The sequence below is a fragment of the Capricornis sumatraensis genome, chromosome 3 (genome assembly GCF_032405125.1).
Source record: "Capricornis sumatraensis isolate serow.1 chromosome 3, serow.2, whole genome shotgun sequence".
NCBI lineage: Eukaryota > Metazoa > Chordata > Mammalia > Artiodactyla > Bovidae > Capricornis > Capricornis sumatraensis.
This window is the reverse complement of record NC_091071.1, coordinates 66687589-66702993: the sequence shown is the minus strand read 5'-3', so window position 1 is coordinate 66702993 and position 15405 is coordinate 66687589. Positions and strand designations below refer to the sequence as shown.

Sequence of the window (15405 nt, the reverse complement as noted above, 5' to 3'; positions counted from 1 at the left end):
TTTGTAATAAAAAAGTATTTCCAAGACTAATAGTATTCTAATGAATCAACATGCGTGGGGCAGTGTTAAATGGAGTAAATGAGTATGACGAAAGTGAATGGCATCTTATGATTTAATCTTCATATTACTTTATAAAAATACATTCTTATATATATGAGTATATGCTTTTAAAGACCCAAATCTAAATCCTGAATGTGCATCAGAATGACCTTGAAGCTTGTCAGAACTACAGATTTCCATGCTTGCTATGGCAGCACAAATACTAATATTCAAGCCTACAGAGAAAATTAGCATGGCCCCTGTGCAAGGATGCCATGAAGATTCATGAAGCATTACATATTTTTAAAAAGATTTTCTGGGTTCCAAGAGTCGCCTGGAGTCCAGGAGTCTGTGTATAAAACCCACTCTAGGTGATTCTAGTGCAGGTGCTCCTTAACTTTCATTTTGAGAAACATTGCAAAGCTCACTCAGAAAGAGGGAAACCTTTTGATTTGTGACTGTGAGGCAGTAAGGCTCAACCAGTGTCACAGTGTCTTTGGATCCCCGTGATGCATTAAGTCAAGCTCTTGACTAGCACATGCTTTCTGTCTAGTTCTAGAGTTATTTGTGCACTTGCCTCCACCCCCAAAAGGCTATAAGCTCCCTGAGACACAGGAATTATGTGGTATACTGACATTTGTATCTTCAGCTAGACTCACACCCTGCCTTCTCCTTATTGAGAAGATGCTCAATAATTTGTCAAATGAAGGAAGACACCAAGGGTTAAAATGCAATTCAATAAGTGTGATTGAAACGGATCCTTCCACCCCCAGCTTTTGAAACCTTAGAGTCAGGTCTCTGTGTCTCAGCCGTGCATTTGTTATGTGGGAGGTCAGTTTCTTCTTCCTTCATAGGGCTGCTTTGGGGTAAAATGATGTGATGTATGTGAAAATTCTTTGAAATTGCAGAGCCCCTTGTTTCAGGTTTTTGGAGTATGACTGTCTTTTTTTTCCCTCTAAACTTCATTTTTCCTGTGAACGAGTGCAACTAATATGACTGAGACAAAGAACACAGCATTCACTTCCGGCAATTATGGGAAAGCGAATCCTATTATTTGAAATTTGAAAGAACCACCTGGCTTTTCCAACTTCAATACTAAAAATTGTAATATAAATAGAATAACTACCTCACAAATAATGGGGAATACAAAGGAAGGGAAATACGCTGGGGAGCAAATGAACTATTCACACTGGTGTTTGATTCTGAGACGGGACTTTCAGAATCTGAGTGTAATGAAGTGATCTCTGAACTTTAGTGGCTCCCCTAAGATCACCTTAAAAGGAAACAGTTGTCCGATAAGATAAGCTGAAAAGTACAAGTATGTAACATCTCTTTCAAAACCTTAAGATAGAGATTATGATTACTCCTCAAGCTATAAAGAACCAAAGAGTTGAAAGAAACTAGGCATGGCACCCCACTCCAGTGCTCTGGCCTGCCCTATATATGAGGTCTTGATTCTATGATTTCAAATTGAATCTAATAATTTTTTTGATTACTGAAGCAACAGGAATTTCCATTTCCCAGGCCTGTGAAGTATGAGCGACTGACAGCACATCAAGGGACCCCTGTCTAGAGTCTGCTTTACATTTCTGATACAGAAATTCTGCTATAATAATGTATAGTTGTTAATCCCTTCTGGTCAGTTTGGTTCCAGTTAATTTGGGATTATTATATAAATATCTACTTCTACTAATAGTGGCTACCACTTATTGAGTACTTAGAATAAGTCAGGCTAAGTACATGGTCTCATTTAATGCATTTATTAATATAAGATAGTTTCTCACTTTCTAGATAAGGAAACTGAACCTTAGAGCAATTAAGTGACTTGAAGGAAGAGATGAAAGCAGATTTTCCTAATCTCTTAACCATTATACTATATTAAGGTGTGTATACAAACACACAGCAGATAATTTAAAAAACTGTCAAAGCTGGAGACAAGATGGCAGGTAGAAGGACTTGAGTTCACCTTCTCTCATGATAACACCAAAATCACAACTGGCTGCTGAACAACCACTGACAAAAAAAGATTCAAACCTACCAAAAAAGACATTCTACCCCAAAGAAGCCACAACAAGATGGTAGGGGGGTACTTTTGTGATATAGTCAAATCCCATATTTGCCAAGTGGGTGATCTACAAACTGTAAAATAATTATATTGCTGAGGATCTCCCACAGGAGTGAGAGTTCTGAGTGTCAGGCTCCCCAGCCTAGAGGTCTGGCACTGGACAGAGGAGCCCCAGGAGCACTTGGCTTTGAAATAGGCTAGGCTTGAGTGCATAAGCTCCACAGGACTTGAGGGAAACAGAGATTCTACTTAGAGGGCTCACACAAGCTTTCACTCTGGGACCCGGGGCAAAGCAATGACCCCATAGAAGCCTGGACCAGACCTACTTGTGAGTCTCCTGAGGAGGCAGCAGTCAGCTGTGGTTTCCTGCGGAGGCAAGGACACTGGTGGCAGATGTGCCAGGGAATGCTCATCTGCATGAACTCTCCTGGAGGTTGCCATTTTGGCACTGAGATCTGGTCCCACCCAACAGCCTGCAGGCTCCAATGCTGGGACACCTCAGGCTAAACAACCAACCAGGCTGGAACACAGCCCCACCCATCAGCAGACAGGCTGCCTGAAGTCATCCTGAGCCAACAGCTGCCAATAAACACACCCCTTAACATGGCCCTGCCCATCAGAGTGACAAGACCCCGTTCCACCCACCAGTGGACAGGCACCAGTCCCTCCCACCAGGAAGCTCGCACAAGCCCCTGGACCAAATTCACCCATAAGAGGGCAGACTCCAGAACTAAAAAGAATGACAGTTCTGTAGCATGAGGAATGGAGACTACAAACACAGAAAGTTAGGCAAAATGACACAGTAGAGAAATATGTTCTAGATGAAGGAACAAGATAAAACCCCAGAAGAACAACTAAGTGAAGTGGAAACAGGCAATCTACCTGAAAAAGAATTCAGAGAATTGACAGTAAAGATAACCCAAGATCTTGGAAAAAGAAGGGAGGCACAAGAAATGTTTAATGAAGAGCTAGAAGATTTAAAGAACAAATACAATAACTGAAATGAAAATTACACTGGAAGGAATCAATAACAGGATAAATGAGCAGAAGAATGAATAAGTGAGCTGGAAGACTGGTGGAAATCACAGCAGGGGAACAAAATAACGAAAAAAGAATGAAAAAAAGTGAGGACAATCTAAGAGACGTCTGGGACAACATTAAATTCAGCAATATTCACATTATGGGGGCCCCAGGAGGAGAAGAGAAACAGAAAGGGCCTGAGAAAATATTTGAAAAAGATAATAGTCGAAAACTTCCCTAACATGAGAAAGGAAATAGTCACTCAAGTCCAGGAAGCCCTGAGAGTTCCATACAGGATAAACCCAAGGAGGAATATACTGAGACACATATTAATAAAACTGACCAAAGTTAAAGACAAAGATAAAATATTAAAAGCAACAAAGGAAAAGCAAAAAATAATATACAAAGTAATCTCCATAAGGTTATCAGCTGATTTCCCAGCAGAAATTCTGCAGGCCAGAAGGGAGTGGCTAGATTTATTTAAAGTGATGAAAGGGAAAAACCTACAGTCAAGAATACTCTACCTTGGGAATGCATGTACACCCATGGTGGATTCATGTCAATGTATGGCAAAACCAATACAGTATTGTAAAGTAAAATAAAGTAAAAAAAAAAAAAAAAAGAATACTCTACCTATCAAGACCCTTGTACGGATTTGACAGAGAAAATCAAAAACTTTACAAACAAGCAAAAGCTAAGAGAACTCAGCACCATCAAACCAGCTTCACAACAAATGCTAAAGAAACTTCTCTAAAAACCTTGCTGGTATCAAGTGTTTATAAAGACATGGAGCAAGAGGATGTCACATGCAGTGCAGCACAGCAGAAATCAGCCCAACATCTATTAAAACTGACCAGTCAATTCTATTCCTACACACTTATGGACACTAGCAAAATTCTTGCACATGTACACCAGCAGACGAAAATACAGTTTATAATAGCATTATTTGTAATAAATAAAAAGACAAAAACAACCTGAAATTTCCATTAACAGTGAAATAAATAAACAAAATGTGATAGAATTTTAGTGTGGACTACCAAATAGCTGTGGACAGCAAGTAGCATGAACAAGTCTCAGTAATGCTGAGGGGGGATAAAGTACATCCCTGAAAAATATATTCCAGCAGTCAGGAAAAGATGAGATTTTGAAAACTGAGGAGTAAGTTAGATAAAGAGAAGAAAGGACATTGCAGTCATGGAGACAAGGAACAGCAAGAGCCATTTAGGAACTGCAGATGCATGACACCTCCGCTGATGCATGTGTCCCTGACACGGAATTCTGATATACCTGAATCCACTTCTGGATACTTTTGAACCATGAGAAATTCTGTAAGTGAATTAACGGCTTCTTTGGAATAGTTGTAGGAGAAGAGTGAGGTTGGAAAGTCAATAAAAGATAAAGCAGTTAGAAAAGAAATAGAGATGATTACAATTAATTCCTCTCTAGGAAGCTAGGTGGGGGAAATTAAATCTTGTGGTTCTGCCTGCCCTCCAGTAGCATCCTAAAGAGGAACAGAGCAAAGGCCAATGTCAGTCATGCTTCAGTGTCAAGATTACCAAGATTAAAGGTAGCTACACTAACCTGGGGGCTTCCCTAGTGGCTCAGATGGTAAAGAATCCACCTGCAATGCAGGAAACCCGGATTCGATCCCTGGGTTGGGAAGATCCTCTGGAGGAGGAAATGGCAACCCACTCCAGTATTCTTGCTTGGAGAATTCCATGGACAGAGGAGCCGGTACAGTCCATGGGACCGCAAAGAGCTGGATACGACTGTGTGACTAACACACACACTAACCTGAAGATTGGAAGCTATACTAACCTGGAGATTGAAGAGAGATTTTTAAAGTCAAAGACATCTAAAGCTTTTCTCTGTGCTTTTTCCACCTCAAGCACTTAAGTTATCATGTCTGAGATCACAATGGGAATGATCAATGGTGTTTTTAAAAGAAAATATTTGTGTCCAGAAAGGTAGGTTATTATAGTAACTTAGTACTCAAGTTATTGAAGCTATAATCTCAGAAACTCAGTTTTTATGACTACTTAAATTCAGTTTGTAAATCTTGCTTCCTTTTTCCCCTAAGAAATAGCATAATTGTCCAAAAACAAACAAAAAACAAACAAACAAACAAAACCCCTATTGGGCCTCCTAAATTTCCACTGGCCTTTCCTTATTTATCAGTGTCAGTGATAATCTTTGTAATTACATCTTCCATTCCTTCCACCACCCATTATTTACCTCAGAGTAGAGGCGTTTGCCTCAGGTAAACAGACAACAAATTTTGACTAAGATGCAAGTTCTCAGGAAATACAAGGAGCTTAGAAAGTGGATTGCATTAAATATTTACTTACTCTATGGACCGTCTTCTTTTTTCAGTTTGTCTTTCTTTACCAGAGTATAAAGCAGAAATCAGACACTTGTTTTTTCACTTATATTTACATAGACAGTACTTAAAATAAAACCCACCAGATGATAGTATTACCATTCTGCTTTTATTTATTGTCTGGCTAATTTACAAAGACGCAGATATCTAGGGTAGGTTCTACCCCACCATATAAGCGATCCTGATGACACAGGTATCAAAATGTGCATGTTTACATAGTGCAGTGGTATGAAAAACATTTTCTTGAAAACATTTACAGTCCCTCACTATAAATAGGGAGAAATTAATTTCATCATGCCAGAAAATTCGGGGCACTTTAACAGTCATCACATTTCTGCTACTAAAATAACAAAATTGGTATTACAAGTTAAAATATAAAGGCCTAACAGTTTTTACAAATATGCAAATAATCTGCTACTTAGACATAAAAAGTCAATTTCTCTCAAATCACCAAGTAAGGCACCATTGGATTAAACATTATTCTTGGTTTTTACTAAATAAAATGCATACCAAAATAAATACTGAACACTGAACTTTAATACTGTAATACATTTTCATATAAAATGACATGTAAATGTTAAAATACTGTATTGCATCTTGAATACATTTATCTGGAAATTTTATGGGAAAAAAAAATGTAACCTCTGGTTTCAGGAAAGGACGTATTAATTTCTGTTGTCTGCTATAGTTAAAGATTTTAGCATAGAATTTACTCATTTGGACACAATTAGGTTTCTAAATTTCAAAGAAAGGGTATACATGTATTAATGGAATATTCACTTAAAAATACATTTAAAAACATCTCTATCCTGGATGAATAGCAACTCTGAGCTGTGACCCTGTTTCACACTTTAGGATGGTACCTGCAAAGTTGGAATATATAAAGAAACTGGCTATTCTTACTATCCCTTACAAAATTCAGACCCATTTTTTTGGAGTCAGACTTTTCTCTGCCATATTTGCTAGGAGAGTTCAACTCCATCTTTTCTGAAGTGGGTCAACACGCTTTTATCATAGGGATTTTTACCAACTATTGATATCTGATCAAAGAATTCAAAATAAAATGATGCCACATTATCAAAATATTAGAGATTAAAAGCTTTTTTCTGAAAATACTTTACCAAGTTTGTTACACCTTGATTTTTGTTATTCCTTGATTTTCTTTGGGTAAAGGGCCCCAAGTGAATGTATGAAAGACAAACGGAATGGTAGAGGAGAAGTGGGGAAAAACCCAAGTTTTCTAACGTATTAATAAGCCCAGGACTTTGGCAAGGAAAGTTATAAAAATACAATATACTCAAATGGGCAACTTCATAATTTATTAGACATCCCATTTATTAGAATTCTAAGTTCTTTTGATTTTATAAAAATGAAACAATTATTCTATAAATATGAATGCTTCTTTCAAATTTTTCTTTGGATTGATTTCTTGTTAGCATCTCCTAGGAATACATGAACAATACACTGAAACCATGATACAAAGTTTAGGTAGATATACATATACATATATAGCTGTGAACTTTTAAAAAATAAGTAATGGTAATTTTAAACATAATCAACTATATAAAACATCTAAATGGAAATAATTTTTTCCAAGTCTATAGCTAGATTTAAAAGTCCCAGTAAAGTTTTGTAAACAAAATCATACAAAAAAAGGCAAGGCTGGCTCATCCCTATGGTCCTCTGGGGGAGCTTTATTTGCATAGATCCAAGGCAAATGATTCTCCCAGACAGATTCAAAACAAGTTCCCTCCAATTTCCAGCAGCAATCTCTTTCTCTCAACCCCATAAGCATCAGATTTTGAATTTTAGAGTTTTGCCCATCAATTAAAATCTGTTCCCTTCTTCCACATTTCTGATTTGCTACCTCTCCCTGACTTTCCCCCACAGCTATGGAACCTATGAGCCTCCTGCCCTAAGAAACAAGTTGGGCTGGAGAGGAGTGAAGCCACTTGAAATGCACAAGGCAGGAGGCCAACCAACAGGTGAGCTCAAGGAAGCTGGTTCTCAGCTAGAGAGCCCTAACTGGCTTTCAGTTTCTTTTCAATGGCTTTTATTCCACATTACTGTAAACCCTTTTAGATCAATTTCTGACCTTGGTATTGTGACACAATACTTGTATGCAGATTTCAAGGGAAGAGGGAAAATAAGGGAGCAAAATCTAAGGAAAACTATTTGCCAAACAAGGGTCCTAACTTTATTTTTAGCTACCTCTTGAATTGCTATAGCTCATCTGGCCTTTTCTGTTTTTGAAACAAGAGGTGTTTGCACCAGGCTCTATCTTACAGATCTGCACTGTCCAACAGGGTAGCCACCAACCATGTGTGGCTACTGAGCACTTGAAATGTGACACATCCAAATGGAGATGTGTTTCAAGTGTAAAGTACACACTGGAGTTTGAAGACTTAGTACCAAAAAAATATATATATATAAAATATCTCATTAAAATTGTTATACTGACTGCAAGTTGAAATGATATTTTGGATATTAGGGTTAAATAAAATATATTAAAATTAATTTCACCTATTTTCCTGTTTTATGCTGCTACTAGAAATTTTAAAACTGTATACCTGGTTCACATTATATTTCTATTGAACAGCTCTGTCCCAGGGCTTACCTCAGACTGCCCAAGATTGGACATCTTGTAACTGCAAATATTTTATGTGAGCAACTTGTTTAGGTGGTCTGTGGTTCATAGAAACAGACAGGAGGCCAAACATGCAAAAAAGGCATGGAAACAAACAACTCTCAGGGACCTTAATATTGTGGTTTGTAGCGAAAAAGCAGTGAATGTTTGAATTTGGTTGGTTGAAAGCTGGGGCACAATTTCATCGCTGCCTACTTGTCACAAAAGCCTGTTGATCCCCAAGGCAGCCAACAGGCTGTAGCTGAAGCAAGCAATAGCTTTAAGGATATACACAATATAAAAAGCGAGGTGCATACCTTTACTGCATACGCAGCCTACACACACACATTTCCACATCACCTCCCTTCTTCCCTATTGCCATCAGGAAAGGAACAAGGGAGGACAGAGGAGGAGGGTGCGCGACTTGGACAGCAATGACAGAAGGAGCTCTGGGGCTTGAGTGTAGAAGAGCAGGCGAGGATCACCTCGGGATGGGAGGCAGGGGTGGAGCACCCCTCTCTCTTCGGTTAGATCCACCTTGATGAAAAATTAGACAAAATACAAATTTTGGTTAGAAAACTTATGTTGGCACTGTAAAAACTCAAGAATGGCTGCAAAAGTACCCACTACCCACCGCTTACCCATGATCAAGGCTGTAAACAACGAGCGCACACACGTGAGAAATTAAAGGGAGAAGCGGGTAAAGACCTGAACAAATTTTACTAGAGAAGGAGGACCTGCCACTAAACTTGTGGGAAGTTAAAGTTCTTTAAAAATTACTTTTTATTTTTCTCATCACAAACTTAGTATATGTAATTATACATATATATATTATAGATTGAGAAAATATGGATGAGAAAAACAAAACAAAAATTCATTAATGCTTGTACCACCTGGAGAGAACCTATAACATTATGTGTATATCTGTTCTTTTTCCTTCCAAAAGCAGGATCATTTGAACATTTTTCAGTCATTCTTTATAAACACAATTATTAATGACATATTACATTTTATTATAGAAGTATACTATAGTTAATCTAATCAGTTCCCTTTTGTTGGACATTCAGTTATCTTCTCCATTTCTAAATACTGCTTTTTTGATAGCAGCCGTCCTAATGAATGTAAAGTGTATTTCACTGTACTTTGATTTGTGTTTTCTTAACGGTTAGTGGTGGGATGACGCCAAGATGGTGGAGTAGACAGACGTGCGCTCATCTTTTCCTGCCAAGAGCTCCAAAATTACAACTCGCTGCTAAATAACCATTGACAGGAGAATGTTGGATCCCCCCCAAAAAAGTTACTTCAGTATTCTTGCCATGATAACCCCATGAACAGTATGAAAAGGCAAAAAGATAGGACACTGAAAGATGAACTCCCCAGGTCTGTAGGTGCCCAATATGCTACTGGAGATCAGTGGAGAAATAACTCCAGAAAGAATGAAGGGATGGAGCCAAAGCAAAAGCAACACCCAGCTGTGGATATGATTGATGATGGAAATAAAGTCCGATGCTGTCAAGAGCAACATTGCATAGGAATGTGGAATGTTAGGTCCATGAATCAAGGTAAATTGGAAGTGGTCAAACAAGAGATGGCAAGAGTGAACGTCAACATTTTAGGAATCAGTGAACTAAAATGGACTGGAATGGGTGAATTTAACTCAGGTGACCATTATCTCTACTACTGTGGGCAAGAATCCCTTAGAAGAAATGGAATAGCCATCATAGTCAACAAGAGAGTCTGAAATGCAGTATTTGGATGCAATCTCAAATATGACAGAATGATCTCTGTTCATTTCCAAGGCAAACCATTCAATATCACAGCAATCCAAGTCTATACTCCAACCAGTAATGCTGAAGAAGCTGAAGTTGAACAGCTCTACGAAGACATACAAGATTTTCTAGAACTCACAGCTCTATGAAGACCTACAAGACTTTCTAGAACTAACATCCAAAAAAGATGTCCTTTTCATTATAGGGGACTAGAATGCAAAAGTAGGAAGTCAAGAGATACCTGGAGTAACAGGCAAATTTGGCCTTGGAGTATAAAACGAAGCAGGGCAAAGGCTAATAGAGTTTTGCCAAGAGAATGCACTGCTCATAGCAAACACCCTCTTTCAACAACACAAGAGAAGACTCTACACATGGACATCACCAGATGGTCAATCCTGAAATCAGACTGATTATATTCTTTGCAGCAAAAGATGGAGAAGCTCTATACAGTCAGCAGAAACAAGACCGGGACCTAACTGTGGCTCAGATTATGAACTCCTTATTGCCAAATTCAGACTTAAATTGAAGAAAGTAGGGAAAACCACTAGAACATTCAGTTATGACCTAAATCAAATCCCTTACAATTATACAGTGGAAGTGACAAATAGATTCAAGAGATTAGATAGGATAGAATGCCTGAAGAACTATGGATGAGGTTCGTGACATTGTACAGAAGGCAGTGATCAAGACCATCACCAAGAAAAAGAAATGCAAAAAGGCAAAAGGTTGTTTGAGGAGGCCTTACAAATAGCTGAGAAAAGAAGAAGAGCAAAAGGCAAAGGAGAAAAGGAACAATATACCCATTTGAATGCAAAGTTCCAAAGAATAGCAAGGAGAGATAGGAAAGTCTTCATAAGTGAGCAATGCAAAGAAACAGAGGAAAAACTATAGAATGGGAAAGACTAGAGAGCTCTTCAAGAAAATTAGAGATACCAGGGGAACATTTCATGCAAAGATGGGCTCGATAAAGGACAGAAATGGTACGGACCGAACAGAAGCAGAAGATGTTAAGAAGAGGTGGCAAGAATACACAGAAGAACTATACAAAAAAGATCTTCATGACCCAGATAACCATGATGGTGTGATCACTCATCTATAGCCAGACATCCTGGTATGTGAAGTCAAGTGGGCCTTAGGAAGCATCACTGTGAACAAAGCTAGTGGAGGTGATGGAATTCCAGTTGAGCTATTTCAAATCCTAAAAGATGATGCTGTGAAAGTGCTGCATTCAATATGCCAGCAAATTTGGAAGACTCAGCAGTGGCCACAGGACTGGAAAAGGTCAGTTTTCATTCCAATCCCAAAGAAAGGCAATGCCAAAGAATGCTCAAATGCGCAAATGCACTCATTTCACATGCTAGTAAAGTAATGCTCAAAATTCTCCAAGCCAGGCTTCAACAATATACGAACTGTGAACTTCCAGATGTTCAAGCTGGATTTAGATGTTCAACCAGAGATCAAATTTCCAACAGCCACTGGATCATAGAATAAGCAAGAGAGTTCCAGAAAAACATCTATTTCTGCTTAATTGACTATGCCTCAGCCTTTGACTGTGTGGATCATAACAAACTCTGGAAAATTCTGAAAGAGATGGGAATATCAGACTACCAGACCTGCTTCCTGGGAAATCTGTGTGCAGGTCAAGAAGCAACAGTTAGAACTGGACATGGAATAACAGACTGGTTCCAAATTGGGAAAGGAGTATGTCAAAGCTGTATATTGTTATCCTGCTTATTTAACTTATATGCAGAATACATCATGAGAAATGCTGGGTTGGATGAAGCACAAGCTGGAATCAAGAGTGCTGGGAGAAATATCAATAACCTCAGATATGCAGATGACACCACCCTTATGGCAGAAAATGAAGAACTAAGAGCCTCTTGATGAATGTGAAAGAGGAGAGTGAAAAAGTTGGCGTAAAACTCAACATTCAGAAAAGTAAGATCATGGCATCTGGTCCTATCACTTCATGGCAAATAGATGGGGAAATCACGGAAACAGTGAGAGACTTTATTTTGGGGGGCTCCAAAGTCACTGCAGATGGTAACTGCAGCCATGAAATTAAAAGATGTTTGCTCCTCGGAAGAAAAGCTATGACCAACCTATATAGCAAATTAAAAAGCAGAGATATTACTTTGTCAACAAAGGTCTGTCTAGTCAAAGCTATGATTTTTCCAGTAGTCATGTATGGATGTGAGAGTTGGACTATAAAGAAAGCTGACCACCGAAGAACTGATGCTTTGAACTGTGGTGTTGGAGAAGACTCTTGAGAGTCCCTTGGACTGCAAGGAGATCAAATCAATCAATCCTAAAGGAAATCAGTCCTGAATATTTATTGGAAGGACTGATGTTAAAGCTGGAACTCCAATACTTTGGCCACCTGATGCGAAGACTGACTCACTGGAAAAGACCCTGATGCTGGGAAAGATTGAAGGCAGGAGGAGAAGGGGACGACAGAGGATGAGATGGTTGGTTGGCATCACTGACTCTATGGACATGAGTTTGGGTAAGCTCCGGGAGTTGGTGATGGACAGGGAAGCCTGGCATGCTGCAGTCCATGGGGTCACAAAGAGTCGGACGCAACTGAGAGACTGAACTGAACTGAATGATTAGTGATGTTGAACATCTTTTCATGTGCTTATTAGCAATCTGTATATCTTCTTTCAAGAAATATCTATTCAAATATTCAACTCATTTTAAAAATTGGGGTTTGTTGTTGAGGTGTAGGAATTCTTTATATATTCTAGATATTAATCTTTCATCAGTATATGATTTGCAAATATTTTATCTCATTTCATGGGTTGTCTCTTCTCTGTCTTGATGGTGTTGTTTTATTTTATTTATTTATTTTTTGATGGTGTTGTTTTTAAAACTATGCATATCTGTGGGCTATTAGCACACCATAACTTGGTTTAAAATCCATTCAGAACTAAAAAGTTCATTTGTCCCATGCACATTTTTTCTGAGGATCTTACAGGTGTCAGGCATATAGCCAGGTGCTCAGATGCTGTGAGAAGGTCAATCAGGGACTCGTGTCAACTAGGTAGGTCTGCTACGGCCACTGTTTTTAGACTCAGGTGGGCTGGCACTGACAGATTCCTCAGCAGGCAGCTACTTTTCTGACAGAAACCAAAATAGCCCACTGAGGGATTTCTGAGTTAGGACAAATCTCTGACCAAGGGGAGGAGTTAGAGGAAAACACTGGCAGTCTATTACCTCACCTCTTCCTCTTTCTATCCCAATCAGGCCTTTTTTTTGGGCAAGGACCTGAAGAAAGACTGCCTAGATGTAAGCCAGCCATCTGTCACGAAGCCCTGACCATCAATTGATAACACCACAAATGGTTAGCACATCGAGGGCTGGCCTTGTGCAGAGCTGCAAATAGGTTGTGCTATTTAGGGCTGTCTGGGTGCCCTACCAGGGCAGCTCTGCTTGGAGGCAGAGGCAGGTTCAGGAGCAGGGTAAAACCACTCCACAGCACTTTGTGTTAGAGATATGATCAGTTATATTATAAAATATTAAACATGCTTAATGCTAGAAATATTAAAGGTACAAGAACATTTTTTTGAAAAATTGGTGAAATTAATTCACCAGTTTAAGACATATTTTTAAATGCCTGCTGTATTTCAAGCTCTGTGCCACTTGCGGAAGATGCAGTAGTGAGCAGGGACATAGTTCCAGTCCTCAAGTTGCAGACAGTCATGAAGACAGGAGGTTGGGGGAAGGAATGTGTTCAGCTATTAAATTAAAAATCTAGAGGGGCTGGGGAGGATGGTTCTGTTACTGACTTAAATATATACATAGCACAGATAAGGTGGGGTGAGGAGAGAGCAAACTCAAGAATATTTGTCACACGTGAAGACTTTTTTGCCAAAAATTTCAACCACCAACTCCTGCATGATAATTTGATTACAGTTATGCCTCTTTTATTAGGCATTATCTAGAATTCAGTATTCCACATAACTTTTTCTAGGACTTAAACTGGTCTTTTCAGTAAAATATTCTGTTTACTTTTGGCATTTTTTCTTAGGGAAAATTTTCTAAAATATTTTCTAATTCTTTGAGTTCTTCAACAGAGGCACAAGACAAAATTTGTCCGTTTTTAATAACCCACTAGATGTATCTACTGGAGAAGGCAATGGCACCCCACTCCAGTACTCTTGCCTGGAAAACCCCATGGATGGAGGAGCCTGGTAGGCTGCAGTCCATGGGGTTGCTGAGAGTTGGACACGACTGAGTGACTTCACTTTCACTTTTCACTTTCCTGCATTGGAGAAGGAAATGGCAACCCACTCCAGTGTTCTTGCCTGGAGAATCCCAGGGACGGGGGAGCCTGGTGGGCTGCCGTCTATGGGGTCACACAGAGTTGGACACGACTGAAGCGACTTAGCAGCAGCAGCAGCAGCAGACATATCTGGTACTGTCTGGTGATACCTAGCACAGCTGTGTCCCTAGCTCCTCCTTTGACCCAAGACTGCCACCTATCGTCTCCCCAAAGTCAGTGATTTTGCTTCTAACCAACCTTGACTTCAGCTGATACTAATCTGCTCTAAGGCTGGGAACCAACCAAACCAAAATTAAGAACTATGTATTAAGAAAGAGTCAGTAGGCTCAGAGTATGTGAAGAGTTCTGCTGGACAGTGAGCACAAGGCTAGGGATACGTGACAGCTGTTTGACATGCTCATACACTTTTTCTCCACACATTTGTGGCTTGGGAGTTTGGTTCTGAAGTTAACATTGTTATAAGACAGAGCCCCATCAAAGATATATGTATATTTCATGCTAATTCTTCCTTAGCTGTATACATTTTTTGTTAAAAACAATCTAAATGTCCAATAATGGTAAACTAAATTATTATATGCTGACTTAATGGAATCCTGTAAAATAAAAACCATGGGATAAAATAGGGAAGTATTTACTTAGCTGCTACTAAGTCACTTCAGTTGTGTCTGACTCTGTGCAACTCCATAGACGGCAGCCCACCAGGCTCCCCCATCCCTGGGATTCTCCAGGCAAGAACACTGGAGTGGGTTGCCATTTCCTTCTCCAATGCAGGAAAGTGAAAAGTGAAAGTGAAGTCGCTCAGTCGTATCTGACTCTCAGCAACCCCATGGACTGCAGCCTACCAGACTCCTCCGTCCATGGGATTTTCCAGGCAAGAGTTACTCGAGTGGGGTGCCATTGCCTCCATCACCCAAAACCCATATTCTATAACTATATAATCAGAATTAGATAGATAAAAATTAAAGAGAACCTGGTAAAATGAAAATATCTGTCATGTACAGAGATTATAGGCATACTTAAAATTTTCACGTAATGCTCTGTAAATTTATATTTAAAAGATCAAAATAGTTACAGTGAGTTTTTTTAATAACTAATGAGACATTCTGCCAGTCTCAAAACTAGTAGGAGTAGAAGAGATTCTAACTGTGCCATATTTAGGAAGATCAAAATGGGGAAAGATTGTCCAAATAAGCAAAATAATAAAATTTAACGTACTGGCAA

At 39.1% G+C, this 15405-nt stretch overlaps 1 protein-coding gene and 1 non-coding gene across 2 annotated transcripts in view; one reads left to right on the top strand and one right to left on the bottom strand.

Annotated features, from left to right (window-relative positions):
• The first annotated feature begins 242 nt into the window (after positions 1-242).
• Positions 243-344, top strand: LOC138077256 (U6 spliceosomal RNA). The gene has a single exon (XR_011144718.1). It is a non-coding gene; the product is annotated as a U6 spliceosomal RNA (small nuclear RNA).
• A 5297-nt stretch (positions 345-5641) lies between these two features.
• WIPF1 (WAS/WASL interacting protein family member 1) overlaps positions 5642-15405 on the bottom strand; it is a 128347-nt gene continuing 118583 nt past the window's right edge. Inside the window, exon 8 of the mRNA XM_068967868.1 lies at positions 5642-8667. Within this exon, the coding sequence (XP_068823969.1) occupies positions 8612-8667 (56 nt within the window). The 3' untranslated portion in view covers positions 5642-8611. The remainder of the gene's footprint in view (positions 8668-15405) is intronic.